Source organism: Zonotrichia leucophrys, unplaced genomic scaffold, assembly GCF_028769735.1.
Source record: "Zonotrichia leucophrys gambelii isolate GWCS_2022_RI unplaced genomic scaffold, RI_Zleu_2.0 Scaffold_127_131265, whole genome shotgun sequence".
Taxonomy (NCBI): Eukaryota; Metazoa; Chordata; class Aves; order Passeriformes; family Passerellidae; genus Zonotrichia; species Zonotrichia leucophrys.
In genome coordinates, this window is record NW_026992332.1 from 1 (window position 1) to 23,026 (window position 23,026).

The 23,026-nt window shown below is 51.6% G+C and overlaps 1 protein-coding gene across 1 annotated transcript; it reads right to left on the reverse strand.

Annotated features, from left to right (window-relative positions):
* Window positions 1-401: 401 nt before the first annotated feature.
* On the reverse strand, window positions 402-16,988 carry RELB (RELB proto-oncogene, NF-kB subunit). Its single transcript, XM_064737886.1, has 9 exons — window positions 16,632-16,988; window positions 13,729-13,886; window positions 11,017-11,108; window positions 9,624-9,755; window positions 7,878-7,982; window positions 5,719-5,934; window positions 3,153-3,221; window positions 2,021-2,098; window positions 402-844 (listed from the first exon to the last, which is right to left on the reverse strand). The coding sequence occupies exons 1-9, from the start codon at window positions 16,974-16,976 to the stop codon at window positions 612-614; spliced, it is 1,428 nt and encodes a 475-aa protein (XP_064593956.1). The 5' UTR covers window positions 16,977-16,988; the 3' UTR covers window positions 402-611.
* Window positions 16,989-23,026: the final 6,038 nt, after the last annotated feature.

Genomic DNA, 23,026 nt, shown 5'->3' on the forward strand with positions numbered 1-23,026 from the left:
TTTGGGGAGTTTTTGAGGGAATTTCGAGGGGATTTTTGGGAGGATTTCGAGGGGATTTTGAGGGAATTTTTGGGAGAATTTCCAAGGGGATTTTAGGGAATTTTTGGGAGAATTTCGAGCGGATTTTGGGGAGTTTTTGAGGGAATTCCGGGGGGATTTTAGGGAATTTTTGGGAGAATTCCGAGCGGATTTTTGGGAGTTTTTGAGGGAATTCCGAGGGGATTTTGGGGAGTTTTTGAGGGGATTTTGGGGTATTTTTGGGGGGGTTTGGGGGGATTTTGGGGTATTTTTGGGAGAATTTCCAAGGGGATTTTAGGGAATTTTTGAGGGAATTTCGAGCGGATTTTAGGGAGTTTTTGGGAGAATTTCGAGCGGATTTTTGGGTATTTTTGGGGGGATTTTAGGGAATTTTTGAGGGAATTCCGAGGGGATTTTTGGGAATTTTTGGGAGAATTTCGAGCGGATTTTCGGGAATTTTTGGGAGAATTCCGAGCGGATTTTGGGGAATTTTTGGGAGAATTTCGAGCGGATTTTGGGGAATTTTTGGGAGAATTCCGAGCGGATTTTGGGGAATTTTTGAGGGAATTCCGGGGGTATTTCGGGCTTCCCTCTCAGCCCTCCCCCGGGAACAGGTGCGTGCCCAGCAGGCTGGAAATGGGCGCGGGGTCCCCGCCCAGCCCCGGGGGCTCCGCCAGCGGCTCCGGCGGCCCCGGGAGCAGCGCGAGCTCCGCCAGCTCCGGGAACTCCGCGAATTCCCCGAGCGCGCCCAGCGCGGGCGGAGCCAGCGGCGGGAACGGGAACGGGAGCGGCTCCGGCGGCGGCAGCGGCTCCGGGAAGGCGCCGCCTGCGGGGAAATGGGAATTTATGGGGGGAAAATGGGGATTTTATAGGGAAAATGGGAGTTTGGGGGGGGAAATGGGGATTTTATAGGGGGAAATGGGGGTTTGGGGGGGAAAATGGGGGTTCTATAGGGAAAAATGGGGATTTTATAGGGGGAAATGGGGGTTTTATAGGGAAAACCCGGGATTTTGGGGGGTAAAATGGGGATTTTATAGGGGAAAATGGGGGTTTGGGGGAGGTCAAATGGAGAAAATCCGGGATTTTGGGGGTCAAATGGGGATTTTGGGGGGTCAAATAGGATTTTATAGGGGGAAAGGGGGATTTTATAGGGGGAAATGGGGGTTTTACAGGGAAAAATGGGGATTTTCGGGGCTAAAATGGGGATTTTATAGGGGGAAATCCAGGATTTTCGGGGGAAAATGGGGATTTTATAAGGGGAAATGGGGGTTTGGGGGGTAAAATGGGGGTTTTATGGGGGGAAAATGGGGATTTTATAGGGGAAAATTAGGGTTTTATGGGGGGGAAAATGGGGATTTTATAGGGGAAAATGGGATTTTATAGGGGAAAATGGGGATTTTATAGGGGAAAATCGGGGATTTTGGGGGGTAAATTGGGAATTTTGGGGGGTAAAATGGGAGTTTATAGGGGAAAATGGGAATTTATAGGGGAAAATTAGGGTTTTATGGGGGGGAAAATGGGTATTTTATAGGGGAAAGGGGGGATTGGGGGGTAAGATAGGATTTTATAGGGGGAAATGGGGATTTTGGGGGGAAATGGGGGTTTGGGGGGGGAAATGGGGATTTTATAGGGAAAATGGGAGTTTATAGGGGAAATTAGGGGTTTATGGGGGGGAAATGGGGGCTTTATAGGGAAAATGGGGATTTTATAATGGGAAATGGGGGTTTTACAGGGAAAATGGGGATTTTATAGGGAAAATCCGGGATTTTATAGGGGGAAATGGGAGTTTATAGGGGAAAATGGGAATTTGGGGGGGGGGGGATTGGGATTTGAGGGGGAAATGGGATTTTTTTGGGGAATAAATTGGATTTTTAGGAGATAAATTGGGGTTTTTTTCAGAGGGTAAATTTGGGATTTTGGGATGGGGAATTTGGGATTTTGGGATGGGGAATTTGGGGTTTTGGGATGGGGAATTTGGGGTTTTGGGGGTCGGGGGTGGCACCTGTGGGGCCCAGGGGGATGAAGTGCTCCAGGTACCCCGGGGGCTTCTTCCTGCGCTTGGCCTCGATCCCGAACGGGTCTGGGGGGACCGAGGGGTCAATTCCCCAAAATGCCCCAAAATTCCCCCAAAATTCCCCCAAATCCCCCCAAATTTATCACGAATTCCCCCAAAATTCCTCCCCGAAATTCTCTCATATTCCCCCAAATTTATCCCAAATTCCCCCAAAATTCCTCCCTGAAATTCCCTGAAATCCCCCAAAATTCCCCCAAATTTATCCCAAGTTCCCCCACGTTCCCCCAGTTTCCCAAAATTTCCCCCTGATTGTCCCCAAACTTCCCAAAATTCCCCCCAAAATTCCCCCAAATTCTCTCCAAATCCTCCGAAATTCATCCCAAATCTCCCCCAAATCCCTTCTCAGTCCCTCCCAGTTCCTTCCCAGTTTATCCCAGTTTCCCACAATCCTCTCCCAGTCATTTCCAATTCCCTCCTAGTCCATCCCAGTTTATCCCAGTCCCTCCCAGTTCATCCCAGTTCCCCCCCAGTTCCCTCCCAGTCCCTCCCAGTTTATCCCAGTCCCTCCCAGTTTATCCCGGTTTATCCCAGTTTGTCCCAGTCCCTCCCAGTTTATCCCGGTTTATCCCAGTCCCCCCAGTTCCCTCCCAGTCCCTCCCAGTTTATCCCAGTTTATCCCAGTTTGTCCCAGTCCCTCCCAGTCCCTCCCAGTTTATCCCAGTTTATCCCAGTTTCCGCAATCCTCTCCCAGTCATTTCCAATTCCCTCCCAGTCCATCTTATCCCAGTCCCTCCCAGTTCATCCCAGTTCCCCCCAGTTCCCTCCCAGTCCCTCCCAGTTTATCCCGGTTTATCCCAGTTTGTCCCAGTCCCTCCCAGTTCCTTCCCAGTTTATCCCAGTTCCTTCCCAGTTTATCCCAGTTTCCCGCAATCCTCTCCCAGTCATTTCAAATTCCCTCCTAGTCCATCCCAGTTTATCCCAGTTGCTCCCAGTGCCTCCCAGTCCATCCCAGTTCATCCCAGTCCCTCCCAGTTCCCTCCCAGTCCCTCCCAGTCCCTCCCAGTTCCCTCCCAGTCCCTCCCAGTTTATCCCAGTTTATCCCAGTCTGTCCCAGTCCCACCTGTCCCCGAGAGCTCCTCCAGCAGGTCGGGCATTCCCCGCTTGCGCTTCACCTGCACCCGGTACGCGTCTGGGGGAACAACACCGGGAATTACACCGGGAATTTACCGGGAATTACACCCTGAATTACACCGGGAATTACAATGGGAAATACCGGGAACTACACCGGGAATTACACCCTGAAACACCGGGAATTACACCGGGAATTACAATGGGAAATACCGGGAACTACACCGGGAATTACACCCTGAATTACCGGGAATTACACCCTGAAATACCGGGAATTACACCCTGAATTACCGGGAATTACACTGGGAAATACCGGAACTACACCGGGAATTACACCCTAAATTAAACCGGGAATTACACCCTGAAATACCGGGAATTACAATGGGAAATACCAGGAAACAACTACACAACTGGGAAATAACCTGAATTACACCGGAATTACACCAGGAATTACACCGGGAATTACAATTGAAAGGGAAATACCGGGAATTACAACAGGAATTACACCCTGAATTACCGGAATTACAACCTGAATTACCGGAATTACATGGGAAATTACACCGGGAATTATAACAGGAATTACAGGGAGTTACACCCGAATTACTAGGAATTACACTGAAATTACCGGGAATTACAATGGAAATACCAGGAATTCACAACGGGAATTACCCTGAATTACAGGAATTACATCTGAAATACCGGAATTACAATGGAAATACCGGGAACTAATACCGGGATTACACCATGAAATTACACCAGGAATTACACCGGGAATTACAATGGAAATACAGGATTACACCAGGAATTAACCTGAATTAAACCGGGAATTACAACCGAATTACCAGGAATTACTGGGAATTACACAGGGAATTATAACAGGAATTACAGGGATTACACCATGAATTACCGGGAATTACACTGGGAGTTACACTGGGAATTATAACAGGAATTACAGGGAGTTACACCCAGGAAATACCGGGAATTGCACTGGGAATTACATCAGGAATTACACCCTGAAATACCGGGAATTCCACTGGGAAATAGTGGGAGTTACTCTGGGAATTACTGGGAGTTACACCGGGAATTACACCAGGAATTGCACCAGGAATTACTGGGAGTTACACTGGGAATTACATTGGGAAACACCAGGAATTTACTGGGATGCTGGGATTTACGGGGAACACTGGGATGGACAACTGGTCCCGCCATTCCCGGTATTGGCGGTGGTTCTTCCCATTATCCCTGGTTGTTCCCAGGGCCCATTCCAGGTGTTCCCGTTATCCCCAGGTGTTCCTGTACCTGTGCCTGTACCTGTGCCTGTGCCTGTGCCTGTGCCTGTACCTGTACCTGTGCCTGTACCTGTGCCTGTACCTGTACCTGTGCCTGTACTGGGCCTGTACCTGTACCGTACCTGTACCGTACCTGTACCTGTGCCTGTACCTGTACCTGTGCCTGTGCCTGTGCCTGTACCTGTACCTGTGCCTGTGCCTGTGCCTGTACCTGTGCCTGTGCCTGTATCTGTGCCTGTGCCTGTGCCTGTGCCTGTACCTGTACCTGTACCTGTACCTGTACCTGTGCCTGTACCTGTGCCTGTACCTGTACCTGTGTCTGTGCCTGTAACTGTACTGTGTCTGTACCTATGTCCTGTACCTGTACCTGTACCTGTGCCTGTGCCTGTACCTGTACCTGTACCTTCGTACCTGTACCGTACCGTACCTGTGACCTGTGTCTGTACCTGTACCAGTGCCTGTGCCTGTACCTGTACCTGTGCCTGTACCCGTACCTGTACCTGTGTCTGTACCTGTACCTGTGCCTGTACCTGTACCGTACCTGTACCTGTACCTGTACCTGTGCCTGTACCTGTACCTGTGCCTGTGCCTGTACCTGTACCTGTGCCTGTACCGTACCTGTACCTGTTGTGCTGTACCTGTACCTGTACCTGTACCTGTGCCTGTGCCTGTACCTGTACCTGTACCTGTACCTGTACCTGTGCCTGTGCCTGTGCCTGTACCTGTGCCTGTACCTGTACCTGTGCCTGTGCCTGTACCTGTGCCTGTGCCTGTACCTGTACCTGTACCTGTGCCTGTACCTGTACCTGTACCTGTGCCTGTACCTGTACCTGTACCTGTACCTGTACCTGTGCCTGTGCCTGTGCCTGTGCCTGTGCCTGTGCCTGTGCCTGTACCTGTACCTGTACCTGTGCCTGTACCTGTGCCTGTACCTGTACCTGTACCTGTACCTGTGCCTGTGCCTGTACCTGTACCTGTGCCTGTACCTGTACCTGTACCTGTACCTGTGCCTGTACCTGTACCTGTGCCTGTACCTGTGCCTGTGCCTGTACCTGTACCTGTACCTGTACCTGTACCTGTGCCTGTACCTGTACCTGTACCTGTACCTGTACCTGTACCTGTACCTGTACCTGTACCTGTGCCTGTACCTGTACCTGTACCTGTACCTGTGCCTGTACCTGTGCCTGTACCTGTACCTGTACCTGTGCCTGTACCCGTACCCCATCCCCGCTATCCCCAGGTGTTCCCGGTGCTATCCCCGGTGGGTACCGGTGTCCCGGGGCAGGTAGGTGAACCGGAAGCCCTCGCTCCGCACGCTGTCCGTCAGGCGCTGCAGGAACACCTCCACCTGCACGGGCTCGCGCAGCTCCAGGTGCGCGTAGGGCGGCGTGCGCAGCACGATCGCCACCTGCCGGTGAACGTCGGCCTGCGAGAAATCGGCCCGCGCCTCCCAGGGCTCCTTGCGGAAAATCACCGCGATGTCCTCTGCAAAACAGCGGGGATGCCACGGGAATGCGGGAATTTGGGAATTGGGAATGTGGGAGTTGGGATTTGGGATCGGGAATGAGTATGGGCTATATTGGCCTGGGCCTCCCAGGGCTCCTTGCGGAAAATCACCGCGATGTCCTCTGCAAAACAGCGGGGATTCCATGGGAATTGGGAATTTGGGATCAGGAATGGGGTATGGGATTGGGATATGGGTTGGGAATGGGAAGATGCTCCAGGTGTGCCCAGGTGTGGTGCCAGCTGTGCCAGCTGTGCCCGTTGTTACCTTTCTGCACCTTGTCGCACAGCAGGTACAGCTCCTCCCCGCCCGGCTGTGCCAGGTGTACCCCAGCTGTGCCAGCTGTACCAGGTGTATCAGGTATGATCTCAGGTACCCCAGCTGTGCCAGCTGTGCCAGCTGTGCCCCGTTACCTTTCTGCACCTTGTCGCAGAGCAGGTACAGCTCCTCCCCGCCTGGCTGTGCCAGGTGTATCTCAGGTGCCCCCAGCTGTGCCAGCTGTGCCCAGGTGTATCAGGTATGATCCCAGGTGTGCCCCAGCTGTGCCAGCTGTGCCCCCTCAGGTGCCCCCATTACCTTTCTGCACCTTGTCGCACAGCAGGTACAGCTCCTCCCCGCCCGGCTGTGCCCAGGTGTATCAGGTATGATCCCAGCTGTGCCCAGGTGTACCCCAGCTGTGCCAGCTGTGCCCATTACCTTTCTGCACCTTGTCACACAGCAGGTACAGCTCCTCCCCGCCCGGCTGTGCCCAGGTGTACCCCAGCTGTGCCAGCTATGCCCAGGTGTATCAGGTATGATCCCAGGTACCCAGCTGTGCCAGCTGTGCCCAGGTGTGGTGCCCGTTGTTACCTTTCTGCACCTTGTCGCACAGCAGGTACAGCTCCTCCCCGCCTGGCTGTGCCAGGTGTATCAGGTATGATCCCAGCTGTGCCAGCTGTGCCCAGGTGTATCAGGTATGATCTCAGGTACCCCCAGGTGTATCAGGTATGATCCCAGGTGCCCCCAGCTGTGCCAGCTGTGCCAGCTGTGCCCATTACCTTTCTGCACTTTGTCGCACAGCAGGTACAGCTCCTCCCCGCCCAGCTGTGCCCAGGTGTGCCCAGGTGTATCAGGTATGATCCCAGGTACCCCCAGGTGTATCCCAGCTGTGCCCAGCTGTGCCCAGCTGTGCCAGCTGTGCCAGCTGTGCCCCCATTACCTTTCTGCACCTTGTCGCACAGCAGGTACAGCTCCTCCCCGCCCGGCTGTGCCCAGGTGTATCAGGTATGATCCCAGGTGCCCCCAGCTGTGCCAGCTGTGCCAGCTGTGCCCATTGTTACCTTTCTGCACCTTGTCGCACAGCAGGTACAGCTCCTCCCCGCCCAGCTGTGCCCAGGTGTACCAGGTATGATCCCAGCTGTGCCCAGGTGTATCCCAGGTGTGCCCAGCTGTGCCAGCTGTGCCCCCTCAGGTGCCCCCATTACCTTTCTGCACCTTGTCGCAGAGCAGGTACAGCTCCTCCCCGCCCGGCTGTGCCCAGGTGTATCCCAGGTGCCCCCAGCTGTGCCAGCTGTGCCCAGGTGTATCAGGTATGATCCCAGCTGTGCCCAGGTGTATCTCAGGTACCCAGCTGTGCCAGCTGTGCCAGCTGTGCCAGCTGTGCCCGTTGTTACCTTTCTGCACCTTGTCGCAGAGCAGGTACAGCTCCTCCCGCCCGGCTGTGCCCAGGTGTATCAGGTATGATCTCAGGTGTATCTCAGGTACCCCCAGCTGTGCCAGCTGTGCCAGCTGTGCCCCGTTACCTTTCTGCACCTTGTCGCACAGCAGGTACAGCTCCTCCCCGCCCAGCTGTGCCAGGTGTATCAGGTATGATCTCAGGTGTGCCCAGGTGTACCCCAGCTGTGCCCAGGTGTACCCCAGCTGTGCCAGCTGTGCCCGTTGTTACCTTTCTGCACCTTGTCGCAGAGCAGGTACAGCTCCTCCCCGCCCGTGCAGGGGCCGCTCTCTTTGTTCATGCGGCAAATCCGCAGCTCCGACGTGTTCGTGGACTCTGGAACGTTCCGGAACCTCCGCTCAGGAACCCGCCCGGGAACCCCCCAGAGAGCGGGAGTTGGGGGGGAAATTTGGGGAATTTTTTGGGAATTTTTGGGAATTTTTTGGGAATTTTTTTGGAATTTTTTGGGAATTTTTTGGGAATTTTTTGGAAATTTTTTGGGAATTATTTGGGAATTATTTGGGAATTTTGGGGGGATTATTTGGAATTTTTTGGGATTTTTTTGGGAATTTTTTGGAATTTTTGGGGGCAAATTTTTCGAATTTTTTGTGGGATTTTGGTTTTTTTTTTTGATATTTCCAGGATATTTTTGGGGTGATTTTGGGGCGTTTTGGGGCTCACTCTTGTCGAAGATGGGCTGGGACAGCACCGGGCTGAGGGGGAATTTTGGGATATTTTTGGGATTTTTTGGGGCTGTTTTTGGGCATATCTCTGGGATATTTTCAGGATATTTTTGGGATATTTCTGGGATATTTCAGGGATATTTTTGGGGATATTTTGGGGGTTTTTGGGGCTCACTCTTGTCGAAGATGGGCTGGGACAGCTCCGGGTTGAGGGGGAATTTTGGGAATATTTTTGGGGTTTTTTGGGGATATTTCTGGGTAATTTTTGGGGCTATCTCAGGCATATTTCAGGGATTTTTTTGGGATATTTTTGGGGTGAATTCGGGGGATTTTGGGGCTCACTCTTGTCGAAGATGGGCTGGGACAGCACCGGGCTGAGGCGGAATTTTAGGGATATTTTTGGGGATATTTTTGGGATTTTTTGGGGCAGTTTTTGGGGATATTTTCAGGATATTTTTGGGACATTTCAGGGATATTTTTGGGGATATTTTGGGGGTTTTTGGGGCTCACTCTTGTCGAAGATGGGCTGGGACAGCACCGGGCTGAGGGGGAATTTTGGGGATATTTTTGGGATTTTTTGGGGAAATTTTTGGGGTCATTTTTGGGGCTGTTTTTGGGGATATTTTCAGGATATTTTTGGGACATTTCAGGGATATTTTTGGGGAAATTTTCGTGGTTTTTGGGGCTCACTCTTGTCGAAGATGGGCTGGGACAGCACCGGGCTGAGGGGGAATTTTGGGGCTGATTTTGGGATATTTTTGGGATTTTTTGGGGCAGTTTTTGGGGATATTTTTGGGTAATTTTTGGGGCAGTTTTTGGGGCTATCTCAGGGATATTTCAGGGATATTTTTGGGGATATTTTTGGGGTGAATTCGGGGGTTTTTGGGGCTCACTCTTGTCGAAGATGGGCTGGGACAGCACCGGGCTGAGGGGGAATTTTGGGGATATTTTTGGGATTTTTTGGGGATATTTTTGGGTAATTTTTGGGGCTGTTTTTGGGGCTATCTCAGGGATATTTCAGGGATATTTTTGGGGATATTTTTGGGATTTTTTAGGGCTATCTCAGGGATATTTTCAGGATATTTTTGGGATATTTTTGGGGTGAATTCGGGGGTTTTGGGGCTCACTCTTGTCGAAGATGGGCTGGGACAGCACCGGGCTGAGGGGGAATTTTGGGGATATTTTTGGGATTTTTTGGGGCTGTTTTTGGGGATATTTTTGGGGACATTTTCAGGATATTTTTGGGACATTTCAGGGATATTTTTGGGGTGAATTCGGGGGTTTTTGGGCTCACTCTTGTCGAAGATGGGCTGCGACAGCACCGGGCTGAGGCTGCGCGGGATCCCGGCGCGGTCCCGGAACGAGGCCTGGAAGCAAATCCTGACCACGTTGAGATCGACCTCCTGATGGTTCCGCAGGGAGCCCGCTGGAAAACGGGGCAGAAACCGCAAAATGGGGAAAAACGGGGGGAATGGGAAAAATGGGGGGAAATTGGGAAAAAATGGGAAAAAAACGGGAAAAAAGGGAGGAAAACGGGAATTGGGGAAAAATGGGGGAAAAATGGGGGGAAAATGGGGAAAATGGGGGAAAATGGGGAAAAATGGGGGAAAGAATGGGGGAAAAAATGGGGAAAAATGGGGAAAAAATGGGGGAAAATTGGGAAAAAATGGGGGGAAAATGGGGGAAAATGGGGAGAAAATGGGGGGAAATGGGGAAAAATGGGGGAAATGGGGGAAAAATGCGGGGAAAATGGGAAAAATGGGGTGGAAATGAGGGAAAATGGGGAGGAAATGGGGCAGAAATGGGGAAAATGGGGGGGAAATGGGGCAAAACTGGGGAAAGGGCAAAACGGGGAAAAATGGGGAAAATGGGGAAAAATGGGGGAAAAAAGGGGAAAATGGGGGAAATTGGGGGAAAGAATACGGGGAAAATGGGGAGAAAATGGGGAGGAAATGGGGCAGAAATGGGGAAAAATGGGGGAAAACGGGGAAAAAACGGGGAAAAACGGGGAAAAATGGGAAAAAACGGGGGAAAATGGGGAAAAAATGGGGAAAACGGGGAAAAATGGGGGGAAATGGGGAAAAAATGGGGAAAAATGGGGGGAAATTGGGGGAAAGAATGCGGGGAAAATGGGGGGAAATGGGGAAAAATGGGGGGAAATTGGGTAAAAATAGGGAAAATGGGGAGGAATGGGGAAAAATGGGGGAAAATTGGGGGAAAGAATGGGGGGAAATGGCGGAAAATGGGGAAAAATTAGAGAAATGGGGAGAAAATGGGGCAAAAATAGAGGGGAAATGGGGAAAATGGGGGGAAAATGACAGAAAACAGAGAAAGGTGATTCTGCTGGGATACCATGGGAAAAATGGGAGAAATCAGGGAAAAAATGGGTAAAAAACAGAGAAAAAGCAGAGAAAAATATAGAGAAAAAAAACAGGAAAAAAAACCCGGAAAATTGGGGAAAAATTGAGAAAAAGTGAGGAAAAAACAAAGAAAAACCAGAGAAAAATACAGAGAAAAAAACAGGAAAAAAAAACCGGAAAAATTGGGGAAAAATAGAGAAAAAGTGGGGAAAAAACACCAAAAAAAAAGGAAAAAAACCCAGGAAAAACGGGAAAAAACAGGAAAATTTGGGAAATGTGGAAATGCAGGAAAATGCCAGGAAATGCAGGAAAAAGGGAAATTCTGACCTTTGAAGGGGTCGATCCCGAGCTGCAGCTTCTTCTCGATGGCGGCCTCGATTTCCTTTTTCTTCACACACTGGATGCCCAGGTTGCTGAAACTGCCAGGAAATCCCAAAATTCCTGAATTTTCCAGCTCCTTTCCTGAATTCTCCACCCCAGAAATGCCCCAAAATCCCAAAAACAGCAAAAAAAAGCAAAAAAACCAACTGAAAATGCCTCAAAAAAATGGGGGAAATGACAGAAAATTCCATAGAAATTCAGTTTATTGGGAAATTCCAGGTTTGGGGCTTGAGGAGCCCCTGGAAGAGTCCAAAAAATGTCTCAAAATTCCAGAAAAAAACCCCTCAAAAATGGCTCAAAATCTCAACAAAATGCCCTAAAAATGCTGGAAAAACAGGAAAAATTCTGGAAAATTCCAATGGGATCCAAGCCAAGGAATATTCCCAGATTTTCCTGGTGCTAGGATGGGTTTGGGGCTTGAGGAGCACCTGGAGGAGCCCCAAAATTGCCCGAAAATTGCCCAAAAAAATGCCAAAAAAATGCCAAAAAAATGCCCAAAACCACCCCGAGACCTCCAGAAAAATTTGAATAATTCTGGAAAATTCTGGAAAATTCCAATGGGATCCAATCCAAGGGATTTTCCCAGATTTTTCTTGAGTTTGGGATGGGTTTGGGGCTTGAGGAGCACCGGGCAGAATGGGAAAAACACCCAAAAACTGCCCAAAAATGCCCTAAAAATTCCAGAAAAATGGGAAAAAATCTGGAAAATTCTCTAAAATTCCAATGGGATGGAACTCAAGGGATATTCCCAGATTTTCCTTGCACTTTTGGAAGGGTTTAAGGGTCGAGAAGCACCAGGGAGAACCCAAAAAACACCCAAAAAATGCCCCAAAAAACACCCAAAAATTGCTCAAAAAACGCCAGAAAAAAAGGGAAAATTCCCAGAAAATCCCATAAAATTCTTTTTTTTTGGGGGGATTTGGGATTTACCTGTGCCTGGGGTTGCTGTGGGGCCGCAGGAGCACCCGGCACAGCCAAAAACCACCCCAAAAATGCCCAAAAAAACCCCAAAAAACCCCCAAAAAACGCCAGAAAAAAGGGAAAATTCCCAAAAAATCCCATAAAATTCCATTTTTTTGGGGATTTTTTGGGATTTGGGATTTACCTGTGTCTGGGGTTGCTGTGGGGCCGCAGGAGCACCCGGCACAGCCCCTGGGCGCAGCCAAAAACCACCCAAAAAAACCCAAAAAATGCCCAAAAAAACCCAGAAAAACCCCAAAAAACCCCAGAAAAAAAAGGGAAAATTCCAAGAAAATTCCATTTTTTTTTGATTTTTTGGGATTTGGGATTTACCTGTGCCTGGGGTTGCTGTGGGGCCGCAGCAGGACCCGGCAGAGCCCCTGGGCGCAGCCAAAAACCACCCAAGAAATGCACAAAAAAACACCCAAAAAACCCCCAAAAAACGCCAGAAAAACGCCAGAAAAAAGGGAAAATTCCCAGAAAATTCCATTTTTTGGGGGATTTGGGATTTACCTGTGCCGGGGGTTGCTGTGGGGCCGCAGCAGGACCCGGCACAGCCCCTGGGCACAGCCAAAAACCACCCAAAAAAACCCCAAAAAAACCCCAAAAAACCCCCAAAAAACGCCAGAAAAAAGGGAAAATTCCCAGAAAATTCCATTTTTTTTTGGGATTTCGGTTCTGACCTGTGTCGGGGGTTGCTGTGGGGCCGCAGGAGCATTGGCACAGCCAAAAAACAGCCCAAAAATGCCCCAAAAAAACCCCAAAAACCCCAAAAAACACCAGAAAAACGCCAGAAAAAAGGGAAAAATTCCCATTTTTTGGGGATTTTTTGGGATTTCGGGGCTCACCTGTGTCTGGGGTTGCTGTGGGGCCGCAGCAGGACCTGGCACAGCCCCTGGGCACAGCCAAAAACCACACAAGAAATGCCCAAAAAAACCCCAAAAAACGCCAGAAAAACGCCAGAAAAAAGGGAAAATTCCCAGAAAATTCCATTTTTTTTGGGATTTGGGATTTACCTGTGCCTGGGGTTGCTGTGGGGCCGCAGGAGCACCCGGCACAGCCCCTGGGCGCAGCCAAAAACCACCCAAAAAAACCCCAAAAAAACCCCAAAAAACGCCAGAAAAACTCCAGAAAAAAGGGAAAATTCCCATTTTTTTGGGGATTTTTTTGGGATTTGGGGTTTACCTGTGCCTGGGGTTGCTGTGGGGCCGCAGCAGGACCCGGCACAGCCCCTGGGCACAGCCAAAAACCACCCGAAAAAAACCCAAAAAATGCCCAAAAAACGCCCAAAAACGCCAGAAAAACGCCAGAAAAAAAGGGAAAATTCCCAGAAAATTCCCTTTTTTTTTGGGATTTTTGGGGATTTGGGATTTACCTGTGCCGGGGGTTGCTGTGGGGCCGCAGGAGCATTGGCACAGCCAAAAACCACCCCAAAAATGCCCAAAAAAACCCCAAAAATACCCAAAAAACGCCAGAAAAAAGGGAAAAATTCCCATTTTTTTGGGGATTTTTTGGGATTTGGGATTTACCTGTGCCTGGGGTTGCTGTGGGGCCGCAGGAGCACCCGGCACAGCCCCTGGGCACAGCCAAAAACCACCCCAAAAACCCCCAAAAAAACCCCAAAAAACGCCAGAAAAAAAGGGAAAATTCCCAGAAAATCCCATAAAATTCCATTTTTTTTTGGGATTTGGGATTTACCTGTGCCTGGGGTTGCTGTGGGGCCGCAGCAGGACCCGGCACAGCCCCTGGGCGCAGTCCTTGCCCACCAGCCCGTGCGGGTGCACCCGGTGGGGCCAATCCTTCCACACCAGGCAGGCGGTGACCGAAACCTCCGGGATCCCCTCGCAGCCCCGCAGCTGCGGAATAACGGGAAAGAACGGGGAATAACGGGGAATTGGGGAAAAAAAACCACGGAAAATTGGGGAAAAGTTGGGGGGGAAATGGGGGAAAGTCAGGGGAAAATTGGGGGGAAATTGGGGGAAAGTCAGGGGAAATTGGGGGGAAATTAGGGAAAAAGTGGAGGGAAAAGTCAGGGGAAAATATGGGGAAATTGGGGGAAAAGTTGGGGGGAAAATAGGGAAAAGTCAGAGGAAAATTGGGAGAAAAGTTGGGGGGAATGGGGAAAATATGGGGAAAAGTCGGGGGAAAATGGGGGAAAGTCAGGGGAAAATTGGGGGGAAAATGGGGAAAAGTTAGGGGGAAATTGGGGGAAAAGTTGGGGGAAAATGGGGAAAAGTCAGGGGGAAATATGGGGGAAAATGAGGGAAAGTCAGGGGAAAATATGGGGAAATTGGGGAAAAGATGGGGAAATGGGGGAAAAAGTTGGGGAGAAATGGGGGAAAGTCAGGGGAAAATTGGGGGAAAATTGGGGAAAAAGTTGGGGGGAAATGGGGAAAGTAAGGGGGAAATTGGGGGAAAAGTAGGGAGGAAAATGGGGAGAAGTCAGGGGGAAATTGGGGGAGAAAGTCAGGGGGAAAATGGGGAAAAGTCAGGGGAAAATATGGGGAAATTGGGGAAAAGTTGGGGGAAAAGTCAGGGGGAAAATGGGGGAAAATTAGGGGGAAAATGGGGAAAAGTCAGGGCAAATTCCGCCCAAAATCCCCCAAACCCACTCCCTGCCATTCCCGAGCTTTGCCCGATTTCCCCCATTTTTTTCCCATTTTTTTCCCCATTTTTCCCCCGTTTTCCCCACCTCGATGGTGGGCAGGGTGCGGTTGCTCTCGGTGCTGCTCTCCCCGATTTTTCTCGATTTTTCTCCCGATTTTCCTCCAATATTTCCCCGATTTTTTCCCTATTTCTCCCCGATTTTTTCCCCATTTCTCCCCGATTTTTTCCCATTTTCCCCCATTTTTCCCCCCTTTCCGCACCTCGATGGTGGGCAGGGTGCGGTTGCTCTCGGTGCTGCTCTCCCCAATTTTCCCCGATTTTTTCCCTATTTCTCCCCGAATTTTCCCCCGATTTTTTCCCCATTTCTCCCCGATTTTTCCAGTTTTTTTTTCCCCAATTTTCCCCATTTTCCCCCCATTTTTCCCGATTTCCACACCTCGATGGTGGGCAGGGTGTGGTTGCTCTCGGTGCTGCTCTCCCCAATTTTCCCCCGATTTTTCCCCAATTTTTTCCCCTATTTCTCCCGATTTTTTCCCAGTTTTTTTTCCCATTTTCCCCCCATTTTTCCCCATTTCCGCACCTCGATGGTGGGCAGGCTGCGGTTGCTCTCGGTGCTGCTCTCCCCGCTTTTTTCCCCATTTCTCCCCGATTTTTTCCGATTTTTCCCCTGTATTTTTTTCCCCATTTTCCCCCCATTTTTCCCCCATTTTCCCACCTCGATGGTGGGCAGGGTGCGGTTGCTCTCGGTGCTGCTCTCCCCGATTTTCCCCCGATTTTCCCCCGATATTTCCCCGATTTTTTCCCTATTTCTCCCCGATTTTTTCCCCATTTTCCCCCAATTTCCCCCATTATTTCCGCACCTCGATGGTGGGCAGGCTGCGGTTGCTCTCGGTGCTGCTCTCCCCGATTTTACCCCGATTTTACCCCGATTTTTTCCCTATTTCTCCCCGATTTTTTCCCAGTTTTTTCCCCCATTTTTCCCCCGTTTTTCCCACCTCGATGGTGGGCAGGGTGCGGTTGCTCTCGGTGCTGCTCTCCCCGATTTTTTCCCCATTTCTCCCCGAATTTTCCCCCGATTTTTTCCCTATTTCTCCCCGATTTTTTCTCCGACTTTTTTCCTGATTTCCCCCATTTTTCCCCCATTTTCCCCCATTTCCCACCTCGATCGTGGGCAGGGTGCGGTTGCTCTCGGTGCTGCTCTCCCCGATTTTTCTCGATTTTTCCCCCGATATTCCCCCGATTTTTTCCCTATTTCTCCCCGATTTTTTCCCCATTTCTCCCCGAATTTTTCCCCGATTTTTTCCCTATTTCTCCCCGAATTTTTCCCTATTTCTCCCCCGATTTTTCCCCATTTCTCCCCGATTTTTCCCAGTTTTTTTCCCCATTTCCCCCATTTTCCCCCATTTCCGCACCTCGATGGTGGGCAGGGTGCGGTTGCTCTCGGTGCTGCTCTCCCCGATTTTCCCCCGATTTTTTCCCCTATTTCTCCCCGAATTTTCCCCCGATTTTTTCCCCATTTCTCCCCGAATTTTCCCCTATTTTCCCCCGATTTTTTCCCTATTTCTCCCCGATTTTTTCCCTATTTCTCCCCGATTTTTTCCCCGTTTTTTTCCCCCATTTCTCCCACCTCAATGGTGGGCAGGGTGTGGTTGCTCTCGGTGCTTCTCTCCCCGAGGATGCTCCCGGCCGATCCCAAACCTCCCCCAAATCCATTCCCGATTTTCCCCCAATATTTCCCCGATATTCCCCCGATTTTTTTCCCCATTTCTCCCCGATTTTTTCCCAGTTTTTTTCCCCAATTTCCCCCATTTCCGCACCTCGATGGTGGGCAGGGTGCGGTTGCTCTCGGTGCTGCTCTCCCCGATTTTTCTCGATTTTTCTCCCGATTTTCCCCCAATTTTCCCCCGATTTTTTCCCCATTTCTCCCCGAATTTTCCCCCGATTTTTTCCCTATTTCTCCCCGATTTTTTCCCCATTTTCCCCCATTTCCGCACCTCGATGGTGGGCAGGGTGCGGTTGCTCTCGGTGCTGCTCTCCCCGAGGATGCTCCCGGCCGATCTCCCCTCGCACTCGTACCGGAATCTCATCCCGCGCTGCTTCGGCTGCTCCGTGATCACCAAGCGCGGCCTCGCCGCCCTCTCCAACGGCTCCGAGCCCTCCGTTTTCCCCGTTTTCGCCGCTTTCGCCGCTTTCTCGGGCCGCTCGCGGGGCCCCAGGCAGAGCCCGCGGAGGCTCCGGGCCAGCGGCGGCTCCCGGGGGGCGGAACCGCGCGGGACCAGGCGGGGAAGGGCCCGGGGGGCGTCGGGAGCGGGGTCCGGGTGGAAGCCGTCCTCCTTCATCACCTCCTCCAGGATCTCTGGGGGAAAAAACGGGAATTTCGGGAGTTTAGGGACAAAAAACGGGAAATTCAGGGGATTTGGGGGCAGTTCGGGGGGAAAAATGGGGAATTTCGGGGAAAAAATCGGGAATTTCGGGGGAAAAATGGGGAATTTCGGGGAAAAAATCGGGAATTTCGGGGGTTTGGAAAGGGCCCGGGGGGCGTCGGGAGCGGGGTCCGGATGGAACCCGTCCTCCTTCATCACCTCCTCCAGGATCTCTGGGGGGAAAAAACGGGAATTTGGGGAAAAATTGGGGAATTTCGGGGAAAAAATGGGGAATTTCGGGGAGTTTTTGGGAGAAAAATGGGGAATTTCGGGGGTTTGGGAAGGGCCCGGGGGGCGTCGGGAGAGGGGTCGGGGTGGAAGCTCCTCCTTCATCACCTCCTGCAGGATCTCTGCCGAGAAAAACGGGAATTTGGGGAAAAATTGGGGATTTTCGGGGGAAAAATGGGGAATTTCGGGGAGTTTTGGGGAGAAAAATGGGGAATTTCGGGGGTTTGGGGAGGGCTTGGGGAGCCTCGGAAGAGAGGTCGGGGTGGAAGCTCCTCCTTCATCACCTCCTGCGGGATCTCTGAGGGGGGAAAAACGGGAATTTGGGGGAAAATTGGGGAATTTCGGGGAAAAAATCGGGAATTTCGGGGGTTTGGGGAGGGCTCGGGGGGCGTCGGGAGAGGAGATGGAAGCCGTCCTCCTTCATCACCTCCTCCAGGATCTCTGGGGGAAAAAACGGGAATTTCGGGAGTTTTTGGGAGAAAAATCGGGAATTTCGGGAGTTTTGGGGAGAAAAATCGGGAATTTCGGGGGTTTGGGAAGGGCCCGGGGGGCGTCGGGAGCGGGCTCGGGATGGAAGCTCCTCCTTCATCACCTCCTCCAGGATCTCTGGGGGAAAAAACGGGAATTTGGGGAAAAATTGGGAATTTTCGGGCAAAAAATGGGAAATTTCGGGGGTTTGGGGAGGGCCCGGGGGGCGTCGGGAGAGGGGTCGGGGTGGAAGCTCCTCCTTCATCACCTCCTGCAGGATCTCTGAGTGGAAAAAACGGGAATTTGGGGAGTTTTTGGGAGAAAAATCGGGAATTTCGGGGAAAAAATCGGGAATTTCGGGGGAAAAATCGGGAATTTCGGGGGTTTGGGAAGGGCCCGGGGGGCGTCGGGAGCGGGCTCGGGGTGGAAGCTCCTCCTTCATCACCTCCTGCAGGATCTCTGGGGGGAAAAATAAACCGGGATTTTGGGGGAAATCCGGAATTTCGGGGAGTTTGGAGTGAAAATCTGGAGTTTCAGGGAGAAAATCGGGAATTTCGGGCGAAAAGTCGGGAATTTTTGGGGGGTTTGGGGAGGATTTATAGGGTAAAAATCGGGAATTTGGGGGGGTTTGGGGAGGAGTTCTGGAGAAAAACCCATGAATTTTGGGAGTTCTTGGGGAAAAACCGAAATTTCGGGGGGATTTGGGGGCAAAACCGGGAATTTCGGGGGGTTCGGGAGGAATTTCGGGGGAAAAATGGGGAATTTTTGGGGGCTTTGGGGAGGGCCCGGGGGGCGTCGGGAGAGGGTCGGGGTGGAAGCTCCTCCTTCATCACCTCCTGCAGGATCTCTGAGAAAAACCAGGAATTTCGGGAGTTTTTGGGAGAAAAATCGGGAATTTCGGGGGAAAAATCGGGAATTTCGGGGGTTTGGGGAAGGGCCCGGGGGGCGTCGGGAGAGGGGTCGGGGTGGAAGCTCCTCCTTCATCACCTCCTGCAGGATCTCTGAGGGGAGAAATAACCGGGATTTTGGGGAAAATCCGGAATTTCGGGGAGTTTGGGGTGAAAATCTGGAGTTTCAGGGGAAAAATCGGGAATTTCGGGCGAAAAATCGGGAATTTTTGGGGGCTTTGGGAAGGATTTATAGGGTAAAAATCGGGAATTTCGGGGGGTTTTGGGAGGAGTTCTGGAGAAAAACCCATGAATTTTGGGAGTTCTTGGGGAAAAGCCGAAATTTCGGGGGGATTTGGGGGCAAAACCGGGAATTTCGCGGAGTTCGGGAGGAATTTCGGGGGAAAAATCGGGAATTTCGGGGGTTTGGGAAGGGCTTGGGGGGCGTCGGGAGCGGGCTCGGGATGGAAGCTCCTCCTTCATCACCTCCTGCAGGATCTCTGCCGAGAAAAACGGGAATTTCGGGAGTTTTGGGGAGAAAAGTCGGGAATTTCGGGGGGTTCTGTAGGATGTCTGTGGCAAAAATCGGGAATTTCGGGGCGGTTTTGGGGGAAAAAATCCGGAAATTCGGGGGGTTTGGGGGCAAAAAATGGGAATTTTTGCGGTAAAAATTGGGAATTTCGGGGAGTTTGTGGAGAAAAATGGGGAAAAATAGGGAATTTCGGGGAAAAATCGGGAATTTCGGGGGTTTGGGGAGGGGTCGGGGGGCGTCGGGAGCGGGGTCCGGATGGAAGCTCCTCCTTCATCACCTCCTGCAGGATCTCTGCGGGGAGAAAAACCGGGAATTTGGGGAAAAATTGGGGATTTTCGGGGAAAAAATCGGGAATTTCGGGGAGTTTTTGGGAGAAAAATCGGGAATTTCGGGGGGTTTGGGGAGGGGTCGGGAAGGAACCCGTCCTCCTTCATCACCTCCTGCAGGATCTCTGCGGGGAGAAAATCGGGAATTTCGGGGAAAATCCGGAATTTCGGGGAGTTTGGGGTGAAAATCTGGAGTTTCAGGGGAAAAATCGGGAATTTCGGGCGAAAAGTCGGGAATTTTTGGGGGCTTTGGGAAGGATTTATAGGGTAAAAATCGGGAATTTTGGGGGGTTTTGGGAGGAGTTCTGGAGAAAAACCCATGAATTTTGGGAGTTCTTGGGGAAAAGCCGAAATTTCGGGGGGATTTGGGGGCAAAACCGGGAATTTCGGGGGAAAATCGGGAATTTCGGGGGGTTCTGTAGGATGTCTGTGGCAAAAATCGGGAATTTCGGGGCGGTTTTGGGGGGAAAATCGGGAATTTCGGGGGATTTGGGGGCAAAAAATGGGAATTTTCGGGGTAAAAATTGGGAATTTCGAGATGTCTGAGAGGAGTTCTAGGGAAAAATCGGGAATTTCGGTGGAAAAATCGGGAATTTCGGGGAGTTTGGGGTGAAAAAACCGAGGATTTTCGGGGGAAAAATCAGGAATTTCGGGGCGGTTTAGGGGGGGAAATCTGGAATTTCGGGGGGTTTGGGGAGAAAAATCGGAAATTTAAGGGGGTTTGGGGAGAAAAATGGGAATTTTCGGGGGATTCTGTAGAATGTCTGCGTGGAAAATCGGGAATTTTAGGGGATTTGAGGGGAAAATCAGAAAATTCGGGAGTTCGGGAGGATTTCTGGGGGGAAAAATGGGAATTTTGGGGGAAAAAAAGGGGAAATTCGGGGAGTTTTGGGGCGAAAATTCCGGAATTTCGGGGGGTTCGGGAGGGAATTCCAGCCCAAATTCCAAATCCCGGAGGGATTTCTGGGATTCAGATCCCAAATTTGGGATCGATCCCGGCGCTCCCCGACCCCTCCCCGAATTCCCAAAATCCCGAATTCCCAAAAATCCCGAATTCCCAAAAATCCCAAATTCCCAAAAATCCCAAATTCCCAAAACCCCGAATTCCCAAAAATCCCGATTTCCCCAAATCCTGAGTTCCCAAACCCCCGAATTCCCAAATCCCCAAAAATCCCCAAAAATCCCCAAAAATCCCGAATTTCCAAACCCCCAAATTCCCAAAATCCCGAATTCCCAAATCCCCAAATTCTCAAAATCACGAATCACCAAATTCCCCAAATCCCCCAAATCCCGACTCCCCCAAATCCCAAATTCCCAAAAATCCCAAATTCCCGAACCCCTGAATTCCCAAAAATCCCGAATTCCCAAAAATCCTGAATTCCCCGAATTCCCCAAATCCCGAATTCTTGAATTTCCAAAATCTCGAATCCCTAAAAATCCCAAATTCCCCAAAATTCCAAATCCCTGAATTCTTAAAATCCTCAAAATCTCGAATCCCCGAATTCCCAAAAAAATCCCGAATTCCCAAAAATCCCGAATTTCCCAAAATCCCGAATTCCCAAATCCCCCAAAATCCCGAATTTCCGAATTCCCAAAAATCCCGAATCCCTAAAAATCCCAAATTCCCCAAAATTCCAAATTCCTGAATTCTCAAAATCCCAAATTTCCCGAATTCCCAAAAATCCCGAATTCCCAAAAATTCCCGAATTTCCCGAAATCCCGAATTTCCCAAAATCCCGAATTCCTCCGTGTTGGCTCCAGGATCCCGAAATTCCCGGGAGGCGCCGCAGATTCCGAATCCATCGGTTCCACTCACCCAAATCATCTGGAAACGGGAAAAACCGGGAGAAACGGGGGAAAACCGGGGTGAAAACCGGGAAAAAAACGGGAAAAAAAACCGGGAAAAATTGAGAGAAACGGGGAAAAAACCGGGGTAAAAACCGGGAAAAAAACGGGGAAAAAAGCGGGAAAAAAGCCGGGAAAAATTGAGAGAAACGGGAAAAAACGGGGGAGAAAAAGAGAAAAATCGGGGGAAACCGGGGAAATCGGGAGAAACGGGAAAAAACGGGGAAAAAACCGGGAAAAACGGGAAAAAAACCGGAAAAAATCGGGAGAAACGGGAAAAAACGGGGGTGGGGAAATGGGGAAAAACGGGGAGAAAATGGGAAAAAATCAGGGGGGGAAAAAGGGGGGAAAACGGGGGAAGAAAACGGGAAAATTTAGGAGAAACGGGGGAAAAACCGGGAAAATTCGTGAGAAACGGAAAAAAACCCAGGGAAAATGGGGGGAAAACTGGGAAAATCGGGAGGAACGGGGAAAAAAAACGGGGGAAACGGGGAAAAACCGGGAAGAACGAGGAAAATCCAGGAAAAATCGCGAGAAACGGGGTAAAAACCGGGAAAATACCGGGGAAAATCGGGAAAATTCGGGGGAAACGGGGAAAAACCGGGAAAAACGGGGGAAGAAAACGGGAAAAATTGGGAAAAACGGGGGGGAAATGGGGGAGAGGAAACGGGGAAGAAACACCGGGAAAAAAAAAACGGGGAAAAACCCAGGAAAAATCGGGAGAAACGGGGGAAAAACCGGGAAAACGGGGGGGAAAACAGCGAAAAACGGGGAAAATACCGAGAGAAACGGAGAAAAAACGGGATAAACGGGAAAAAATGGGGAAAAACCGGGAAAATCAGGGGAAACGGGAAAAAAATCCCGGGAAAAACGGGGGAATAAACGGGAAAAGCGATCCCGTGAGGAGCCCCCGAGCAGGAGGGGACACCGGGAAAGGGGAGGGGACACCGGGACCGGACACCGAGACCGGGAGGGGACACCGGGATGGGGAGAAGACACCGAGATCGGGACCGGGAGGGGACACCGGGAAAGGGGAAGGGACACCGGAACCGGACACCGAGATCGGGACCGGGAGGGGACACCGGGACCGGGAGCGGGGCTTTACCTGTGCCCGGTGCTCCGTGAGCCATCGCCAGCCCGGGATCCTGCACGGCGGCTCCTACCGGGACACGGCACCGGGACGGCGGCGTCAGCACCGGCAGCGGCACCGGGACAGCCCGAACGCAGCGAGCCCGGTAAAACCGTGGCACTCCCGGTACCGGAGCCCAACCGGGAGCGGAGCGTCACACCCCCCGCGACCGCCCCGTTAACCCCCCGTTAACCCCCCGGGAGGTGCCGGTTGTGCCACCGGGGGGGATCCCCGGTTCCGCTCCCCCCGCGCCGGTCCCGGTTCTGCTCCCCCTGGACCGGTCCCGGTTGTGCCACCGGGGGTATCCCCGGTTCCGCTCCCCCGGGGCGGCGCTCACCGAGCGGCAGCGCCATGTCCCGCTCCCGGTGCGGGTCCCGGTGCCGGTGCCGCTCCCGGAGCGGGTCCCGGTGGTCCCCGAGCGGGTCCCGGTGGTCCCGGAGCCGCCGCTGCCGCTCCCGCCGCCGCCCCCCGAGGCCGCGCCGCCGCCGGACCTGGAAATCCCCGCGCGGGCCGCGCCGCCATTGGCTGAGCCCGCCGTGACGTCACCGCCG

Coding starts and splice junctions, on each gene's coding strand:
- RELB (XM_064737886.1), bottom strand. CDS start 16,976: ATGAAGGAGGACGGCTTCCACCCGGACCCCGCTCCCGACGCCCCCCGG. Junction 2,099..3,152: donor GGAGGAGCTCTCGGGGACAG/GTGGGACTGGGA, acceptor CGGTCCCCCCAG/ACCCGTTCGGGATCGAGGCC. Junction 845..2,020: donor CATCCCCCTGGGCCCCACAG/GTGCCACCCCCG, acceptor ATTTCCCCGCAG/GCGGCGCCTTCCCGGAGCCG.